This window comes from Siniperca chuatsi, linkage group LG10 (genome assembly GCF_020085105.1).
Source record: "Siniperca chuatsi isolate FFG_IHB_CAS linkage group LG10, ASM2008510v1, whole genome shotgun sequence".
In the NCBI taxonomy this organism is placed as follows: domain Eukaryota; kingdom Metazoa; phylum Chordata; class Actinopteri; order Centrarchiformes; family Sinipercidae; genus Siniperca; species Siniperca chuatsi.
Window position 1 is genome coordinate 24,231,178 of NC_058051.1, and position 21,057 is coordinate 24,252,234.

Sequence of the window (21,057 nt, forward strand, 5' to 3'; positions counted from 1 at the left end):
GTCTACATACAGCACACACAGGGATCGAAGGCAGAGACCCCAGAGTTGTGCTCCAAGTCCATTATTCACAGTGCAGCATGTTGTCACTGAGAGCAGTAATTTACCAGCTAGTGACATTATGTTTTTCTGTCCAATGATAGCAGTTACTTGACCTCTTTTCCAGTAGCTTATAGGAGGTCTGTCTGTGACATTAGCTCTCCATGGAGCCCTGAGCCGTGACTGCCAAGATAGCGTAAAGCGCAAATGTCACCAGGTCGTGCTGTGAAGGCTCCTCACTTAGAGTCATTAGGTCCCTACCTACGGCGTCAACACTGAGAAAAGAGAGTAGGCCAAGTACACAAAAGCACAGCAAAGAAGATTTATAGATGCTGTTTTTTCATTGTTTGCCTTTCTCTCGCCATTTTTTTTTTCTGGAGAACTGAGTCCTTCTCCTCCCCTTCATCAATAAACCAATAGCACGCAGGCAGACCATACACACACAGCCATGTTCCTGTCGCCTAGTTACCGCTCGGCAGCAGGTTGCCACAGAAACGGCCTCATAGTGGCTAAATGGGGAATGCTAATGCAGTCTTCTATACTCCCTGCTGCAGTGGGCTCTCTTTGCCCATCCCATTCCGCTGTCTGTACACAGCATACTTTGTGTGTGTGTGTGTGTGTGTGTGTGTGTGTGTGTGTGTGTGTGTGTGTGTGTGTGTGTGTGTGTGCGTGGACACACGTGCACACACACACAAGTGTTTGTTGTTTGTTTGTGTGTATGTGAGTGTTTATGGGGGGGTTTCCTAAATGTCTCAGTGAGCCTTGTGTCTTATAATCTTACATAAACATATTGCAACAGGTTTAAATAGCAAGTGTGTGGACATTTTAATATTAGTTATTCAAATGTATTTTATGTAGTGATCAAAACCTGCCCATTAATGTTATAGTCTGCTTAATTTTTCAGTTACACCCTATTTATTTTTTGTGTCTGAATCACTAATTAAAATACATTTACAAGTCTTTAGAAGTCACTTGCTCTGCCCTCTCCTCACTTAGGTATTGAATTATGCAGCGTGTTCTATATGTCTGACAGAGAAAATAGCTTTTCTTGTTGCAAGGCTGAAAACCTGAGTAGAGACAACCTGTAAAACTACACTGACACAGGATACAAAGCAGCAGTTGCCTCCTAAGCAGCATGTAACCACTCTGAAGTCTTTTACACCTCCGTCCATCTTGATGTATGGAAAGGCTGGGTTTTCAAGGACTCTGGATAGGTGCAAGTTGTGATTGATTCTGCTCTGTCAGCTTCATAGTCCTCCTACCATACAGGCTCATGGAACTGAGGTGGCCATAATAGGGTGTACTTAATCAGCTGTAGAGGGCCTTCAGCTGTGCACTCCCCCCAGAGCATGCCTGAAGCCCTTTGTGAAAGGGTGGACACATTTAACATGCCCCCACTCATTGGCCAATCGTTCAAACTGTATTAGTCTTCTGGGTGTATGTTTGAGTGGTGCAGGAGAGATGGTGGCAGGAGTTTAGTGATGGCAGCCATTAGCAGATGATTGATGGGCTTTAAAGGTTATTTTAGTAAAGCCAATTGTTTTGATGAAGTTAATGATTGATGGTATTGTTTTCATTCACATTCTGGGGAGATTAATAATGATTATGAGGGTTTTGTGTGTTACAGCTGAAAGTAGGATATTAACTTGCCATCAACTTTTTAGTATATCAGAAACAGACAAATCTCTTCTTAAATGGTTGATTGTATGCCTCATGATGTTAAGCCCCAAGTCACTGCGACAGTCTTAATGCTGCTCAGAGCAACATATTTGGTGCAGCTTGTGGTGCATACTGTGTGATCATTTGTCTTGTCAGGACACAGGGTTGTTTGTGCTGGTAATAGCAAAGACAGCCATTTTTTTTGCACACTGGATGCTACTTGTGTGCTGACGTGTTCTTCCTTGTCCCACTATTTACCCAGATAACCAGTTCAGAATGTCTATCCTGGAGCGCTTGGAGCAGATGGAGAGGAGGATGGCGGAGATGGCCAGCCACCAGCAGCCGAGCAGTGCAGGGAGTGGTGGAGCTGGGGGAGGAACAGGGGGAGGAGGCGGAGGAGGGGTAGGAGGGGGAGGAGGCGGAGGAGGTGGAGGGGGAGGCAACAACAGCCAGTCACAGGTAAAAACCCACTTCACGCTACTCATATATAAAGACAATCATTGTACATGTGACAGTACACAGAAAGCACATTGTGTTTTGTCATTAATGACAAAAGTACTATATAACTATATAAAATAACTGATTTTTTTGTTGTTGTTTTTAAATAGGCATATACAACAACCAATAATGATTTCCTCTTTTGTGTATGTGAGTGTGTACCTGGCCAGATGCAGGCCAGCAGCTCCTTTGAGAGCCGTGTTGTGGTGGTCTGTGAGAAGATGATGAGCAGAGCTTGCTGGGCCAAGTCCAAACATTTAATCCACTCCAAGACCTTCAGAGGCATGACACTCCTTCACCTGGCTGCAGGCCAAGGCTATGCCACCCTCATCCAGACACTCATCAAGTGGCGGTGAGTTCAAAATACTCAACATATTGTATAATGTTGTTTTGGTTTGTAATTGGCATGCACCACACTAAATAGCAGTGAGATGCTAATTATTTTCTCTCTTCCATTCAGCACCAAGCATGCTGATAGTATTGATTTGGAGTTAGAAGTGGACCCTCTCAATGTAGATCACTTCTCCTGCACACCTCTGGTAAGAGAGCGGACGTTAACATGTTTACACATGACACGTGAGAAACACCTGTAGTTGTTGTAGATGGATGTTTTTTTAGTCTGGTGTAATAAAACTCACAAATTCTTTTTCTCTTTGCTGCCTTTTCTTATCTATCTGTTTTCCATCCAGATGTGGGCATGTGCACTGGGTCACCTGGAGGCAGCAGTGGTCCTGTATAAATGGGACAGACGTGCCCTAGCTATCCCAGATTCTCTGGGCCGCTTACCCCTCTCAATTGCCCGATCTCGAGGCCATACCAAATTGGCTGAATGTCTGGAGCAGCTACAAAGGGAAGAGCAGCAGCCACCAGCTCCTCTACCACCCACAACTCGCATGTCTTTCTCACCAGCCCCTGACACACCCACCACAGACAGCTGGATGGTCAGCTGGGCAAACAACAGCGTAGTAGCACCCAGCGGCAAGAAAGGGGGTCCTGCCACCACTACAACCACATCCAGCACCACAAGCCTCAATCCAGGCCAGTACAGTTGTCTTTTTGCCTCTGTTGCTTACTGTACACTTGGAGGAAAACTGGTTAAGCTGATGGCCTCTCATAATTCACTGACTGGAAGATCCCTTATTTTCTGTTAGTCCATGACAAACAAAGTCTTTGTTAGTGTGTTATGCAAATAATTGTTACTTGTTGTGTTTTTTTGCAGACTTGAGAAGGCCCAGGTCAGAGCCCTCCAACTACTACAGCAGTGAGGGCCAAAGAGACCTCCCACTAGCTAAAAAACATAAACCCAACCCTGAACTGTTTCAGACACGGCCTGATAAGGCTTTGTCTGTTCCTTTGAGCCTGGAGCAGCAACAGCTCCACAAGCTGTCCTCTAGCCCCAAGAGCTTGTCCTCAGAGGGCCTGAGCTCAGACAAGGGCCTGTCTACTGGAGGCAGCACAGGGACAACAAGATGGACCTCCAGAGAGAGTTTCTCCAACAGCGGCTTGGGGAGGAAGGTGCTGGGGGTCAGTGGAAGCAGCAGCCTGGGAAAGGAGAAATTGGTCAGCCGGTTACGTCAGCGGGAACAGCTAGGCATGCTGGTGATGGCAGACAGAGAAATGGCTGATGCAGAACTATTATCCTATCGGGAAGATCTGGAGAACCAGGACTGTCTCACACAGATGGATGACCTGCAGGTGAGAATGAAAATAGAAGAGAATGAATGTTTACTCAGTCACCTAAATGTTTAGAACTTGGCATTAGTACAGCCACGCATGAAAGATTAAAAATAATTTGGGTTGATTTAAATGCCTGCATCACAGATCTTCTTGCAGCAATAAGACAACCTGATGCATGGGAAGAAAAAATCAGGGGGAAAATCAGTTGTAACTGATTTACCTTTTTAAAAATATATTTTTTGCAATAATTGGTAAGAAAATGAAAATTAGAAGCCTTACGTATGAAGCACATTTACTATACTTCTTACATTACATATACAATATATTATCAGAGGGAATATTGGAATATGGATATTTTAGTGGCCCCACTTTGGAGAGTGGCATACATATGAATTACCAGTGAAGAAAGCATGGCAAGATGAGATTTAAATTGGACATAACACTACCATGCCACCTCTTTTATGTCCGCCTTCTGCATTGGGTAGGCAGTATACACCAGGCCAATCTGGCACTCTGTCGATGACCATCACTGCATAATAAACTCTCTCTATTGATCCACTTCCGTAGCCAAGGGATTCTTCCAGCCATCCATCTCAGTCTAACTACTCCTCCAACAGATGAAGAGCTGGATTAGGAATTTTAGCTCCAACAGTATCACTGTCATCATTATCACCCTCTCCACTGGCATTAAAGCCAACATTTTTGTCACTGGGTCAAACAATTAATTAATGTCTCAGCCATGTACAGTCAACGAAATAGGTAGGCACTCAACTATATATAGTGATAAACATTGAAAAGGTGGGTTTTTTGTTTGTCCCAACAAACCAGGTAAATATGATGACTCTGGCAGAGCACATCATTGAAGCAACGCCAGAGAGAATCAAAAGGGAGAACTTCACCGCCGCAGACTCAGTGCCCTTAGACACGTCAGGGGTCAGCAACACCATGAACTGGCTGGCCAACTACCTTGGAGATGTGGAACAGCTGCCGAGCATCATACACCTACGGTAAGGAGCACCGTGGGGCAGAGAATAGCAGATATGCATATTGCATAGCCAGTGTGTGGGTGTGTGTACAGTATGTGTGTCCTCCCCACTGCATAGGTATTCATCCTTTTTTTCTATGCTTTTTTTTCCTGGTATTGTCCAAAAAGGTTACTATTTTCTTGGAGTACAATGGGTAGGTCGTGAAAAAGAACACTATGAAGAACACATTTATACATACTGTACATTGCCAATTTAAGGTCAGAGTGAAACAGCATTTTTAAAATAACTTGCTTTCTAGGATTGATGTACAGTATGCCCTGTTGAAACAGGCTATATACATATACATATATATATATATATATATATATATATATATATATATATATATATAGCCCTATAAAAACTTCGTCCTTCTCCCTCCGCGGGTGGTCTCATCCTTCGAGCTCGGGTCCTCTACCAGGGAGCTGGTCTTCTTCCAGGGATCTGCTGTAGCCACTCCTCCAGTTTGGGGGTCACTGCCCCGAGTGCTCCGATGACCATGAGCACCACTGTCGCCTTCACCTTCCAAGCCTTCTCCAGCTCTTCTCTGAGCCTTTGGTATTTCTCTAGTTTCTCATGTTCCTTTTTCCTGATGTTGCCATCACTTGGTATTGCCACGTCAACCACAACGGCTTTCCTCTGCTGTTTGTCCACCACCACGATGTCTGGTTGGTTCGCCATCACCATTCTGTCAGTCTGAATCTGGAAGTCCCACAGGATCTTGGCTCGGTCATTCTCTACCACCTTTGGAGGTGTTTCCCACTTTGACCTCGGGGTTTCCAGTCCATACTCCGTGCAGATGTTCCTGTACACTATGCCAGCCACTTGGTTATGGCGCTCCATGTATGCTTTCCCTGCCATATATATATAAATATATATAAACATAATGCTACGATTTATTTGATGGAAGGGCAGTGGCTCAGGATTGCTTACTATCTGTGACTGTTATTTTTTGGAAGTTTAATTTATTCCTACTACAGTTTTCCACAACACAACATTTGCAGACAGACAAGAAATACAATAAAAATAAACACTTTCTATTATCAGTTGTTAAATTGATTTATGTGGCATGGAATTTACCTTGGCACATGGTAAAAATGTTCCATTTGTTATGACTTTGATTCCTGCATCCCTCACTACTGTACCAAAGAATAAAACAGTATGTATAATAAACAAAGAGGGTCTGAAGTAAAGTGAAAAATTCTGTCATCTTCTCTCCTTAGATCTCTGTATAATGAACCCCTGACCCCATCATCCAACCCCAACCTCAGTCCTGGGGGGTCTCCACTGAGAGAGGGGCCCCTGGAGAGGTCTACACTCACATCCCCAGCTGACTGGAGTGAGTTCATCAATGCCTCCAACAGCAAGGTGGAGCGAGACCTGGCCCAGCTGACTCTGTCAGATCCAGAGCAGAGAGAGCTGTATGAGGCTGCCCGCCTAGTCCAAACTGCCTTCCGCAAGTACAAGGTACAGGCCTGGCGCTCAGGTGCCATATGCTGTGTGCACTGCAGACCGCAGTGACAGGGCTGTTCTGTTAGGACTGGTATTATTAGATGGTTTTGTTTTTGGCTTTTGGAGAGATGTTGAAGGGTTCACTTTGATTTGGTTCCAAGCTATAGAGCTCTGATTTTTGCAGTAAAGTTCAGGGTTGTGATACGGTTCATTATTTTTCATCTTGGGATATGCTGTTTCTAATCATACTTAATATATATTATTCACATTTTTCTATCTCTATCTGTTTTATTCTCTGTTCCTCTGCTCATATATACACATTACAACATAAACAAAAATACATTCAAATATGTCCCTGTGGTTTCAGCATGGGAAGGTGCCTTGAGCAGAGCATGGCCTTGCTTAGAGGAACGACTGCACTGTCCCCTGTATCCCTGCTCCAATTAGACACAATTAAGCTTATGTTCTCCTCCTTTCTCTTTGTCTCTATTTCTGTGTCTTAGTTAGGTGTATGGAGCCTGCTACTGCCTGTTTTTAATGAGCTCTCCACACACCAATCCTTTCCCCCTGCCCGATCCCATTCTTCAACTCGCTACCCACCCCCCCACCCCCCAGCTACTTTTAATGTGTTTTCATTTGACAAACTGTTTACAGCTGTAGTCGCCTGTTATGCCTGTCTACCAGCTGATACTGAGGTGGACCTTTGGCTCTCTGTCGCTCAACAGTTCACCACCTCCCCTCTGCTCACATGGGGGCCAGTTCACCAGGGGTGGACTCATGCCAGGGTGGCATTCACATGCCGGCCACAAGGAGACCTGACATAGCCACCAATATCCTTTGTGGCAAAATGCAGGTTCTACTGTGACCTCTGACCTATCCCACTCTACTCTCCAACAGGGGCGGCCGCTCAGAGAGCAACAGGAAGTAGCTGCTGCTGTTATTCAACGTTGTTACAAGAAATACAAACAGGTAGGCACCACCAAAGCATTGATGTGTTCCTGATATGGTCACATCTAATAAATGCCTTTGGGTACATGTTCCAATGTAATTAGTGTATATCATAGTCTTTTAGGAGGCAGATCTCTACATGAGTGAACTAACCATTAGGGTTAGTGCATCATTCATAATATTTTCCTTTTTCTGTTTGCAAGCTTACATGGATAGCCTTGAAGGTAAAATTTTTTCACTACCAGCAGCTAAATTCATTGCCAAACTTCAGGTTGTGTTCTTCTGTGACAGCGTGAACCCATGGCACTATTGCAGTATTCACACACAGCAAAGCATGACATATTGTTTTGTTCTCATTGGCAGTATGCACTTTATAAGAAGATGACGCAGGCCGCCATCCTTATCCAGAGTAAATTCCGCAGCTACCACGAACAGAAGAAGTTCCAGCAGAGCAGGAGGGCTGCCGTGCTCATTCAGCAATACTACCGCAGCTACAAGGAGTTTGGCAGGCTGAAGCCCCATCACCGTGGGGCTGCTGCTGCCCTTGTGCAGCACAAACTGAGGTAAACACCCAGCCACATACTGCAGGCCAAATACTGGAATATACTGTCACAAATTGGCTTAAGGAATGTGACAAGAAGGGAGTCCACGCAAAGCTTACACTTCAAAGAAGAGTAATTTATTAAAACTAAGGTTAACTGAAATGAACAATGGAGTGTGTATATCAGCAATGTCAGCAATGAAAGTAGTGCATGGATGTGTGGTTGATGTGCTTTGGCGGTGTTGAAGGTGCAAACCAAAAGAAAGTGATGCAGGGTGAATGTCAGGGATAGGCAGGAGGAAGCACATTGGCCAGTTTATATAGCCCAAGGACCCAGGTGAGCTTAAAACACTGAGCTCAGAATGAGCGCCAAATCTCATCACAAGGGTCCAAAATTCCAGCTGTTTTGGAATAGAACCCTTTACATTTTCACTGAAAGGTAAAAGTCGACTCAAATTCATGTAAACAGAGATGTATGCCAGTTTTCAACTGTACAAACAGTAAGACACTATTCTCGTTCTGGTTTTTTATAGAGGTAGTCTGCTCACAAAGAGGCAGGATCAGGCTGCCAGGAAGATCATGAGGTTCCTACGTCGCTGCCGCCACAGGTAGACCCCAACACTGACTCACACACATACTAACATTCTCATTTATACATACATACACGCACAACTTTACATAGGCTAGATAAAACTTCACATTCAGATTTACTGCAAGGGTTGGTTCATGGCCTAAAAAATTCAAATGAGCTAATGAGTAAGACACAGTAGAAACTACCACTAGTTTCATAATCTTGTCCATCTACTATTCCTTTTACCTGGTGTTGTGTGTTTAATTTATTTTTGTTGGACAAATTGGGTGGTTAGAAATGTCTCCAACACCTAAGCTTAACCCCTCCCCCTCACTGTATTTGGCCCCCACCTGTCCTCGCCCCCTCCTTCACAGTGCCTACTGTGTGCTAATAGCTGATATTGTTTTGCTGTTTATGCCAAGCCCCTTGATGGACCATAGACTGTTCAAGCGGGTGAGTGCAGCCTCAGCAACTCAGTTCGTGCCTCCCTCTCTCTCTCTCTCTCTCTCTCTCTCTCTCTCTCTTTCTCTCTCTCTCTCTTTCTGTTTATTCTGTATGTCTCTTTCTCCCTCTTATCTCCCTCTCTGTCTCTCACTCTTTAATAATACAATTATCTCCTCCTGAGGTCTTGGCCTTCGCATTCTCTCCCTCCTTCCCTCACTTTCATTTTCTCTTTTGCTCTTTCTCTCTCACCCCTCCACCCACCCTACCTCCTTCTCCATTACTGTTGCTTGATGCCTGCTTGCATGAAGGCTGCCGACTGGAGCCACAGGTGGACTGAGAAGCTCAGATTTAGAGCAGAACCTATCTCAAACTAACAAAATGCTTATGAATGACATTATCACTGCAACACTTAACAGTCACTTCTCTGACTCTCTTTACTTCTGTCTTCTCTCCTTGGAAATTACTTTTTGTTCATGATTTTTTTTTTTTTTTAAATTTCAGTTTTGTGTGGTTATGCAGATAGCCAGTTTGAGAAAACGGGAGGCTTTTTTCAATCATGTTTTATTCTGCTGCATGTCAAGTGGTGACAACTATGGGCCTTGCTCTTCTACCTTTAGGCATGCTATGGGCCTGCTGTTTCTCAAGTAGTTGTCTGTCTGTCTGACTGGCTGTGTGCCCTGTTTCTAGCCACTCGACAGACTGAGAGGGGGACTTAACCCCTCTAATTTCCATTTATTAAAACTGTGTCAAACTGTGTTGAATGTATTATGCCCACTGGTTCATCAAAACAAAACAAACAAATAAAAGAAAATACAGTACAAAAAGATACACCTGAATGGGGGGGAAACCTCAGAACATCAAATATAGCATATTTAGAAGTTTGAGCATTTGAGCCTTGGTGTTGACATTCATATTACATGTTTTTACTCTTTTCCATATCTGCTGTATGCTGTCCTGAAATAGGGTACCATGCTTTTAGAGCAGGTGAGATTGTTGATGTAACCACCTCTTATGGCAGGCTTGTCTGCTATACTGTGATATAGGTTAGGAAGCTGTGATACAATATAGGTCACAGTGAAGAAACAAACAATAGGTTCCTCCACCCATTGGGAATAAAACACAGAGCTTTAATGGATTCATACCTCCAGGGAGTACTGAGAGGATGAAGTGTGCACACACACACACACACACACACACACACACACACACACACACACACACACACACACACACACACACACACACACACACACACATCTAACCATGCATCTACATAGTCTGCCTCTTTTCAATACATAAATGTTGCAGTAGTAACCTTCTGCTAAGAATAAGAGTAGGGCTGAATCCATTACATGTTGGTGGTTGATGTGTTAAAATCAATTTTTAGGGTAAAGAGCGCTTTGTACTCAGCAGGCTGACCACTTTTTGCTCATACACTTGAGACACATGTTTCTTCTATAAACCCACACCATTCTTTTGTGAAATACCAGATGATTGCAGTTGAAATGATCATTTACCTTTTTTTCTCATAAACTGAGCATTTCTTCTCAGCTTTGACCATTGTGTTTGGAAAGTTCTTAGTTCTTTTAGTCTTTTATATGTGGGAGTGACCTCTGCCTTGACCATAAACATTTAGTGCAATGATTCATGCTTTTCATCACTGACTCAATAGATTTAAAAATATAGAAGGACAGTTGTACATTACATTCTAATCTTTATTTGTCACATGCTGCATTTTGAGCATGTGAAAAAGGTGCTTCAGGGTGCCAAGTGTCACTTTGAAATGAGTAATATCAATTTAGAATTGTAATTATAATAACTATAATATCATCACCATATTGTTTTGGAACACTTCAAAATGAAGTTAATTTCATGACAAGATTTCTTGTATTTATTTTGTCACAAAAGTGCATTTTATCTCTAATGTAATAGATTAATATGGTAATAATTCTGTAATTGTGCTATAATTATTCACTTTTGTTCATTCCAAAGTGCAAGTTCAGTTCAATCCTGACCAACATTTTCTTTCACAGACCAGCCGTACTTCCTGATGATGTGAGCTGACTTGATACTGTTAGGCCTGTGTGTGTCTTGATAAGCTTGTTACTAGAAACTCAAGTCATGGATGTTATATTCATGGATGCCTGTCTCTCTCTGTGTTCCAGGGCGAAAGAATTGAAAAGGGCCAGGGAACATGAGACCCCTCAGAAGAGCCCCCTCGCGATGTGACATCATTCTCCTGACTCCTCTTTTATTTTTTGTTTGTACCCGAGACATTTTACAAGAGAAATGGGAAAATAAACATCAATGCAAGCACTGCAATTATTACTACTACTGCAGTGGTACTGGTTCAACTACTATTACATGTACAACGGCATTTTTTCACATATCTATTCTTTCCACTGACTTGATTTTGGTCTGAGAGTGGCATCTTCTACAGGATTATAAACTAAAAGGTTCGGGGTGGGGGGTGCAGAACATTTGCTTCATGGTATTTTTTGCACTTTTTCATGGATTGCTTTGTCTTTTTTGGATATGAAGAGGTTTTGGACGTTGAAGGAAGTGAACGCAGGACGTGTTTGAGGAGGTCTGTCACATGCGAGGACCTGAAGAGACATAGATTAAGGCTGCTGCAGGGGATCTCAGAGGACAGGGAGACCATGCAGAAACACGCTGGGCTCTAATTGTATTTCATAATTTTTTAAGTGACCAATCAATTCATTTGAAGGATTATTTTTTAACCAAATATATTGGTAACCCACACGCCCACACTATCCACTGCTCTAGATGATATAATATCCAATTTAGCTCAACAATTCCTCCCACCAGTCTGCCCACACGGGTGGAGCTACAAATGAATGTAGTCGGGGGTTTAATCATGCAGAAGCAGATGGGGGATTAAATATTTCTGTTTTGCCATTTCTTAAAAAAACCTATGCTTTATCGTATATATTGTCACTTTATTACTTGAATTTGTTCCATACTGTCCAATGTATTTGTTCCATCATGTCCAATGTATTGGTGATCTGTATCTTCAGAATCTATGTTGTTGAATCCTACCAAGAAAAAATGCATGACTTCTTGGCAAGAAAAGTCTTTGCTTGTGTGCTTATGGTCTAGTCTTTCAGCCTATCCTCTGATTTTCTTTTTGTTTCCACTTTAGTGGTCCACATATCCATCTTCTCCCCCATAAGTTCTACCATCTCAGTAATGAAGCTATCCCTGTATTTTCCTGTTTTTTTTAAATTTTGTTTCATTTTGCTTCGTTCAGTTGATTGCTCCTCTGAAACCTAACAAGAGAAAAGAATTTGCCTATTTTGTGTTGTAATGGTTATGGTCATGCAGGTTATTACTGTTCTTTTTAAATGAACTTCAGAGCCTGTGAAGGCTTTTGAGGGGAAGATCACATACATTGCCTTGACGTCTTAGAGATTCTTTGAGGGGTCCCTAAGCTTGTCCCAAAATAGGGGTTTGACAAATCCATATTTTTGACAATTGAGCGATTTCTGTATATAAAGAAGGCTGAAAGTACGTAGGATAAAACATTTACCCAAAGGGGATTGTATTTTAGAAATATATTATTTTATTCATTAAAAATGGGTCAAAAACAGGTACGAGACAAAAACAGAATATTTGTATAGTTTTGTTTGAATGCCTAAGAAGTATGGTTGTATTGTTTGTAAATAGTGTAAATACCTGGAATAAAAATGAGCTATGTGCATGAAAAGTATGAACAGAGTCAAAAGGGGAAAAAAACAACAAAAGCAGTAGTGGCTATGCTCTGTAAAATTAAACCTATTTCACTATTAGAGTATTTTATTTTATTTTGATTGTTCTTGAGAAGAACATTTTGCTAAAGCATGATACTATTGCAATATAAAAAAGTAAAAAAAAAATACTGTATTTAGAGTTAGGAGAAGTCTGCAAAATTATCTTAAAACAAGTATGGCTATGTTTACATTTTTTTTATTTGTTTGTTTTGGGCTACCAAGAATTTCTTGCCAATGGTGCCAAGGTATGTGAATGCTATATAGCTTAAGAAGAGAATTAAGTTAATTTTTGCAGAACAGATAATCATACAGTGAAATACACACTAGCACTGAAGACCATATGATCACAACTGGCCGAGGATCACTAGAACAGTAAGGTACACAGTTTGCAGAGGGAGTCATATTTAAGCAGAAAGCATTAAAGTCTCTCATGTCTCCACCATTCCCACAGATAACTGAAGCATTTGACCATCACTGAATACACCATAGCAAAGTTTGAGTTTTATTTTTGTTGTCATTGCAAATGGAATGTGAAATGTTACTGAGGTATCTTGTCTGATCTTAAAGATTGGCAGCCTTGCCCATGGTGTCCCTATAAAGCGATGTAATTACTCTCTCGCTGAGAAAGATTTAATTCACCTCTTTACTATAAATGTGCAGTATGTTGCAGCAAATATTGATTTCAGAATCAGAATCAAAAATACTTTATTGATCCCTGAGGGGAAACTCAGCTGCTCACTATCACGTCAATGCACACAGGAATAGAAGTACTAAGCAAATCAAAATATAATGCACTATAATACAGGTAAGATAAATTAAGTACAATTTATCAATTTGTGGCTGATCCCTGTAGTAAACTGGTGACAGGATTTTCCTAATACAATATGTTTTAATTACAAAAAACTCCTTGATCAAGGCTGCCAGGGTTTAAATAGAGCTTGTATTCCATGTCAAAAAGAACAAAAAAAAAAAAGATGTCTAGTTGAAAAACATCTGTAGCATACTGTACATGACTGGATTTCTTTGTCAAGCAGCTGAAAACATTTGCAAAATGAACTGTTCCAACAGTCAAAGGTGCTAAAATGATTCTACCCAGAAGGACAGCCCGTAAAGTTGTCACTTGCCTCGATGCAGGGTCAATGAGCCAAAATGACTGTAGTAACTAATGTGTAAAACAGTGCACTGGTGCCATTTATAATTATGAGGCATAAGATGTGTCTTGTACATTGGATAATATTTACATATATAGCAGTTTTGATTGAGCTCTAGGAACAATCTGAGAGAGAATACACATGAGCTGCTGGTTTAGAGATGCCTGTTGGTTGCTGCCTAATTCCTATAATATATTCCTACCAGAACTACCAGAAGGTGTATTCTGTATCCAAGTAATGACATTTGATTATTCAGCCAAGTGCCACTGAAAAACTTTTCAGTTTTGAGTTTTGTTTATAAAAGTATTGTCATGTTTGTCAAATAATTATTAGGCTAAATAGGTATTTCTTGTATTTATTTCCTTGACTGACTGGTTGTTTTGTTGTTTTTCACACAACTGATATGTAAACTTTATTTCCCGAGTGTTTATGTAGAAAGTGCCTATTCATATCCTGATCACACAAATCCAGTCTCAGAATGCATACGATGTACCTGAGGTTGAGAAAATGTGAGAGAACATGGTCCACCCACAGACAGTGCTGCATCCTCTACATGAACACACATGATCACCATCACATTGCGCTCACCAAAGCCACAATACGATATTCCCCGCTCACACCAGTATCAGTACAGCACACCAGCTTGTCAACATGCTAAGCTTTATTTTTCTTTTTCTGCCTTCTTCTGTTTCCTACTGGGAATCACACTTCCACATCACAATGCCACTACTGGGGTTTGTTGCCTTGCATTCATCCTCTAGTCTGTGGTTAGAATGCATTGACAATGCAATGTCGTGGCAAAAAGGAGAAGGATTTATTATGCTTGCATGGGTAAAATAGTTAACTGGGTGACAGAACTGCACCTAAAGCATGCTTATTTTCCTAGAATCGGTAGTCAGATAGACTTGTTAAGACTTACTGTTCTGTAAAACGATGAACGTTGGTTTGACGTGTCACAGAACTTAGAAGGACAGAGGGCATGTGACTGGAGGGCAGACGGGAAACATACGAATGAGCCAATGATCCATACTCAGTAGCTATAGATGTTTTCATGGCAAAGCATGAGGACAGGATTGTTTTTTAGGCCAAGCTCTAACTTTTTAGACTTTTTCTTTAGTTTTTTGATTAATTTAGATTTGATCAGTGTGCTCCCAACTTCAAATACGACAAACGGACAAGGTTGGAGACCATTGTGATAGTATGTATAGCAAGTATTAACTAAGTGACACACGGTACACACAAACACATGCACAAGACAGCACAGCACACATGCAGACATGTCAAGGTGTCAGTTTCATTTGTACACTGAGCGGTGAAGGCAGCATTGCTCTTCTCTAGGCTGAGGGACTGGTTCACCTCCCTTCTGTATTTTACTCAGGGTGCCAAAATGGGGAGGAGGAAACATAGCAGGACACACGATTCACGGCAGAAGAAGCTGAAATTCAAATGGCAAAACCTTTCAGCAGTGCTTTCTGGTAAAGAATCTGGGACAGACAGGTTCACCACTGAGACATTGAAGTCTTTAAAATGAATGAATATGAAATATAATCCATTTCCTCTCAGTAACGTTGAACATTACAGACACCAGTGGAGCCCTGGAATAAAGTCCTGTTATATATAGCTCATTAAGATAAATGATTTGACTTTCTGTCATAGAAGCCTGTCAAATCATAGTATAATTCTGGCCAGTTCTTTAGGCCATTAATTTATCTAAGTGACAAAGTGCAAAGGGTATTTAAGAATAAGAGTGTAGTTATGTGAAAAGTTCACCTGCAAATCTTGTTTTTACTGCCATTTATGAATGGGATGACAGGTTAGCTGATAGGCACTCTTCATTAGTATACAGTATTATCAATTTCAAGACGTTCTGTGAATTGACCTGGGAATCTGCCTTTCCTCCTCTTCTTTTTCCCAAGCACCCAAACCGGAGAAAGGTAGGCACATCAGGACAACAGAACAGAAACAGTTTTACAACATATTCCACTTGTGGACACAGAGCAATAAAGAACTATTTTGTGGAGACCTATAGACCTAGTGAAGTTTAAAATGATTGGACACATGTAGTCGACTTACTCTTATGCAAATGCCAGTATTGCAAGACAAGCATTCAGTAGTTTATGGACAGCAATTATATGGCACCCTTTACCGAACTGCACGTTTTCATCAATTCCAAACCGAGAAGAAAAAAAAAAGGCCCTGCTTTGATAGAAAGTTATGGGTCCTCGACACTTTGCATGTGAACTAGTGTTAGATCTATTTTCCTCTCCTCTATAGCTGTCTTTCTCTCTGTCTTTCCCTGTTATGTGACCCAATTTTTCTCCGCTCCCAACCCCTACCTTTAAAAGTTTCATCTCCTCTTGGTTCTCCTAATGTGTTTTGTTTTCCTCCTTTTTCTTCCCTTCTCTTGTTTGTAACTTTTATTTTTGTAATTGTGCATGTACAAGCGTCACTGACTCGATGGATATGTTAAAAAAAAGAGATTTCAGCTGCTGAAGCCATGCAAAACGTTTTGAATTGCCCTTAAAATATGGAAGATGTTTTCTGAATGCTTTATATTCTTTCTGCTGTAAAATAATAAAAAAAGGAAAAAATGAAGAAAACTCGAGAACACAGTTTGCTCCGTCTTTTTGTTTCCTCTTTCACTTTTAAGAAGGGGATAATGGGTTTTGCTGCTGCCAATATGTTTCTCACCAACACCTTTTATCAAGAAAAGACAACTAGCAGAACAGTATTTATAATATAGTTTTTATTTCTATTCAACATACAGTGCTGTATAACCTTTGACTTTCACATTTAAAAGACATTTGGTCATACGTCAGACAACCAAGGACTTTTAACAAATGTGTGTACATAAATATAGTTTCACACAACAGAAAAGAAATCTCAATAAATCATCTTAAAGTCCCCAAGCAACATGTCTCAATCATACCTATGGCATTGTTCTTTTTGTGAACAAATACTGACAGCGCTTATGTATGTGTGTGTATGTGTGAGTACATGCACGGGGGCATGCATATGCGCACATACAGTGTATGCATGCATGGTGTTTCTTATTTTGTCTGCATGTACTTATGTGAGTGCAAGAAAGAAATTTTTGTTTTAGTGCAAGCCCTGTCTCTTGTGTGTAGCATCAATACCCGTTGACAGTTTTAGACACAGTACTTCCAGAAACACTCAGAATTCCCTGCTCTCTTCCTGAACTGCTTCCGAATGCCCATCACACGGCTGAAAGGATTTAGGAGACTTTGTTTCTCCAATAGGACCTGAAAGACAGGATAAAGTAGTAGTGATAAACATTTTACTTACAGTATGTAGCTTACTTTTCTTTGCTGTTTTAGGGATTACATTTGTAGGAAACCCACCTCTCTTTTCATCCCCCTAGGGAGCAGGCCTGTTGTTCTGACGCCTGAGAGAAAATAAAACACAAGATTATGATATTTGAGATAACTCATGTCAGCTTGTTGCATTAGCCATTCTGTGCATGTCAAGCTTTTTGGGCAGTGGTAGAGTAAAGATTAAAGAAGTAAAGAGTGGTAGAAATGAAGGGGTGTCACTCACACCTCCATCAACAACTACAAACTACCCGGTCTTGATCAATGCCTCCAATTGCCTGATTCTCCAGAGCTGCTTGGTAGCCAACCATAGACAATTTGGTTACACTGGTATAATTCAAAATACAATTCAATTCAGTTCAATTCACTTTTATTTACATAGCGCCAATTCATTCATTCATTCATTCATAAGTTATCTCATTGCAATTTTTCTATAGCGCGGGTCTAGACCGTACTCTATAATATTTGATTAAGTGTGTCTATCAATTCAAATTTGTAGCACAATGCTGCTCCAAAAGAGAAAGTGGGCGACTTTCCCTGGATAAAGTAAGTGTCTGCACTGAGTATGAGCACTTTAATATATGATGAGCTCATACAAGTGTGTACTGATGATAGAAGGCGTGTGTGTCTATATATGTTTCTTACCATCTCTGTTGATCTCCCCAGATATCAGAGTGGAATATCTGAGACCAGCACCATCCTGAACGGGGAAGGTTTGCTCAGAGAGTGACAGATCATCCAGAGTGCCGACTCCTCGGTCCTCCACTGATACTGAGGATAACCGAACAACCACACAAAATTGGTAACAGTTGATATAAAAAGTAAACATACAGAGTTTCACTTTTGTCATGACATATTGTACAGCAGTTATTGATAACTGCATTAACTCTGCATTAATGGTCCATGATGTGTGAACTTTGGCAGAACAATCAGTGTTCAACACTGCGGCTCTAAAGAAATTACTTAATCATTAATTAGTCTTCACAAATTAAGTTTTATTACTAGAAATGCTAATCAAGGTACTGAATAAGCCAATTACTGTGAATAACAACTATAATGAAGATATTACTTTCCACTCACCAGGTCCTGGATAGGGCATCTCAGCAGATTCTGTGATGGGGTGGGCCAGCAGTGGGCCAGAGGCCACGAGCAGGAAGACCCAGGACAGGAGATGGTTACACTTCATCACTATAGGACGCTGTTGTTGGAAGTGACTCTGATTTGCACGGAGCTCCTCAGGTTGAAAGAAGACTTGTACATGCTCTGTTGGTCCCAACTGGGTTATATACTACCAGCTGTAGCCTATCCCCCCTCCTGCATGCCACACAGCAGACACACACACTTTTGCTGGCCACAACAGCCATCAGCAATATCCACAGTCCCATCCCTTCTAAGTGTGATAAATCAACAGGCAGTCACAGGTGAATTATAGGCTCAATAAAAAGACAAGTGCCATGGCCCATGCTTCAAGGGCACACTCATTTTTTACCAGCTCTTCAGCTTGAATGACTGTTTTACTGACTGTGTAAATGGGATCGAAGCAGGTGTTTCAGATGTCACTCTCAACAACATCCCAAAGGGGAGCAGGTGGAGAAACTGGGCAGCCAAATGACAAATGTTTTTATGCTACTAGTTCATTCAACTCTTGGGCCATTTGAATCCTCAAAGCCCACAGAAAAACGCCACAGTTGGAACTGCATACAAAGCAGTGAAAATTCCTAATAAAACTGCATAATTACTCGCATATAGCGGTTTAGTGGAAATGCTAAAATGTTCAAGGCCTTGTAGCCTATAAGCCTTTTGACATTTTAAGTCAATTTAAGACAGCAGAAGATTTTCCATGGGTCACTGAATCAAATGTATTTATTCATGCACATTATTTAGAGGCCTTGTTCTGGTAAGATGCTATATTTGTGCTTTCACTTCCTCTTAGTCATGCAATAAAACTCAACTTTATTAGTACGTCCAGCACAGATGGACAGAGTCAGAGAGGCTTTCCGCTCAGGGAGACTGGGGTACAGGTGGAGACACCTATTTACAAAGTCACATTTTACACCTCTGTATGTAATTTGTATATTTATTAGACGCGTGACGTCAATGTTCAGTCTCTTGTATGATAATGAGGGTCGACAAAGCAACAGTGACATTTAATTTTATGGCCAGAAGGCCAGACACTCCATTAGGTGTTGCTGTATATCATAGAAAGCTATTAAGATTTATATTCTGTATTAGTCAAGGTCCCGCTGCCAATCCCAGTTTATTCCAGCCTCTAAAATAAATGTTGTCTCCCCCGTACTTGAGGTTCATCCTGCTATATATGGGTTCCTCATTATAATTCATGAGGAATCTAGAATTTCTTCAAGGCACAGGTGTTTTCTAACAAACATGGACCCATATTACACTTTCTTGAGATTCATATGATATAGTATGGATCAGAGCGACAGAGCGGAGTTGAATTAACAGTAAATTAATTAAATGAACATGTTTAAGAACAGCTGAAACGGATCAAAAAACCTGAAAAGCTATCTAATCTATTATGGTGTTACATATAGAGTGATGGTTGTCGACATCTTAACCATTCACCATAGATACATGGTTTGTCTCCTGGGGACACTTTATATTTGAATAATTTCCTTGAAGTCATAAATATATTAATACCTTTACTGAAAGTGAATCTTAGTATAAGTAGCAATAACTCAGTGGCAAAATATTTCATTACAAATAAAGTCCTACTTTCAAAATGATAAATATGAATGTGAACAAGTATTTGCAGTAAAATACACTGAAGTAGCAAAAGTAGTGCAAAATGTGACAAATGGTCCCTTTTAGAGTTTAGAGAACTGCTTCATTAACATGTAAGCAGCATTTTATTGTTGTATGTATCTGGCAAAAGTGGTGCTTGGTCTGATTAGATCTCACCTGGTGGGTGGTTTAAAACACAGCAATGCAATGTTCTGTGAGTGTATCATTTGTTTTGCCAGAAAAAAACTCTATGTAAGCAACTACAGCTGTCAGATGAATGTACTGCAGTAAAAACAGAAATATCTTCCTCTGAAATTGTGAAGTACCTTTTATACATTTTGTAACAGCAGAATGTTTACAACAGCAGTGTGATGATTTGCTTCACCACTGAAATAGCCCCATAACCACACATGATTAAGATGGTACAGTATCTTATATATCAACCATTTCTTTTATACAGTCTATGATCATTCATTTTCACTGGCTGAAAATACCTGATTTATAGATTGTCTAAATCTGCTGACAGTCATGAATCCAAAAGCTACACATCACCCCAAAACAACTGTAATAGTCCAAGCATGTCTAACAAACATTCACTATCATTTTCAGCTATGTTATGTGACCTGGCAGATTTCTTTGACTTGTTGACAATATTCGACCTCATGGATATCTGACTGACATAAGTACAGCCAGCAGAGGGCAACATTACGTATAGAAAATTACAATAACCGTGCAATATAGCCTATCACTTTTACAAATGTTCAGCAAATTAGCTCCCAGTGTAAACCCCTCAGTGTGGCTCTGAAGGAAAAATACCTTCCTAGACAGTCTTCTTTGTTACTCCCTCGTTATATCAGTCAGAATCTCAGACTGACAGAGTGCAGATTTTATCTGTCACAAAAACTGTAGCCTTCAAAACTTAAAATAGCCTATAAATTCTCATCATCAACATCATACAAGCAGCATATTATCCTGCTCAGAAATGAGACTTTTGATATGATTTTTTGACACATGAGCAAGAACGACATTATCAAATTGTGCTTTCAAACTTTTAGAGTTGCCAAAACGGTCACTTTTTGTACCAAACAGTTTTCTCCCCAAGTATCCTTTCACTCCTCTCTATCTTTATATAATATATAATATAATTACTGCAAATAAAATAATAAAATGCAGATTATAACACTTTTCTACTTTAGACATTTCAGTTACAA

At 40.7% G+C, this 21,057-nt stretch overlaps 2 protein-coding genes across 12 annotated transcripts in view; one reads left to right on the top strand and one right to left on the bottom strand.

Annotated features, from left to right (window-relative positions):
* camta1a (calmodulin binding transcription activator 1a) overlaps window positions 1–16,377 on the top strand; it is a 276,033-nt gene extending 259,656 nt beyond the window's left edge. For 5 of the 11 annotated variants that reach the window (XM_044211297.1, XM_044211303.1, XM_044211302.1 and 2 more), the window contains 13 exons: window positions 1,958–2,154; window positions 2,349–2,545; window positions 2,654–2,732; window positions 2,883–3,231; window positions 3,413–3,888; window positions 4,699–4,877; window positions 6,119–6,362; window positions 7,245–7,316; window positions 7,499–7,519; window positions 7,659–7,858; window positions 8,370–8,444; window positions 8,830–8,860; window positions 11,017–16,377. In XM_044211297.1, coding sequence (XP_044067232.1) covers window positions 1,958–2,154; window positions 2,349–2,545; window positions 2,654–2,732; window positions 2,883–3,231; window positions 3,413–3,888; window positions 4,699–4,877; window positions 6,119–6,362; window positions 7,245–7,316; window positions 7,499–7,519; window positions 7,659–7,858; window positions 8,370–8,444; window positions 8,830–8,860; window positions 11,017–11,049 — 2,153 coding nt within the window. In that variant the 3' untranslated portion in view covers window positions 11,050–16,377. Of the gene's footprint in view, window positions 1–1,957; window positions 2,155–2,348; window positions 2,546–2,653; window positions 2,733–2,882; window positions 3,232–3,412; window positions 3,889–4,698; window positions 4,878–6,118; window positions 6,363–7,244; window positions 7,317–7,498; window positions 7,520–7,658; window positions 7,859–8,369; window positions 8,445–8,829; window positions 8,884–11,016 lie in introns of all 11 variants that reach the window. The other 6 variants (XM_044211299.1, XM_044211308.1, XM_044211307.1 and 3 more) reach the window with 5 other exon arrangements.
* On the bottom strand, window positions 16,202–19,590 carry LOC122883107 (urotensin-2-like). Its single transcript, XM_044211309.1, has 4 exons — window positions 18,185–19,590; window positions 17,750–17,875; window positions 17,135–17,178; window positions 16,202–17,035 (listed from the first exon to the last, which is right to left on the bottom strand). Exons 1-4 carry the CDS (start codon window positions 18,288–18,290, stop codon window positions 16,922–16,924), a joined length of 390 nt encoding a protein of 129 aa, XP_044067244.1. The 5' UTR covers window positions 18,291–19,590; the 3' UTR covers window positions 16,202–16,921.
* Between the last annotated feature and the right edge of the window lie 1,467 nt (window positions 19,591–21,057).

What these genes read in the sequence shown, in the direction of transcription:
- LOC122883107 (XM_044211309.1), bottom strand. Translation starts at nt 18,290, where the DNA reads ATGAAGTGTAACCATCTCCTGTCCTGGGTCTTCCTGCTCGTGGCCTCT. An exon ending in GATGCCCTATCCAGGACCTG is followed by an intron (nt 17,876 to 18,184) that starts GTGAGTGGAAAG and finishes GGTTATCCTCAG; the next exon opens with TATCAGTGGAGGACCGAGGA. An exon ending in TGGGGAGATCAACAGAGATG is followed by an intron (nt 17,179 to 17,749) that starts GTAAGAAACATA and finishes ATTTTCTCTCAG; the next exon opens with GCGTCAGAACAACAGGCCTG.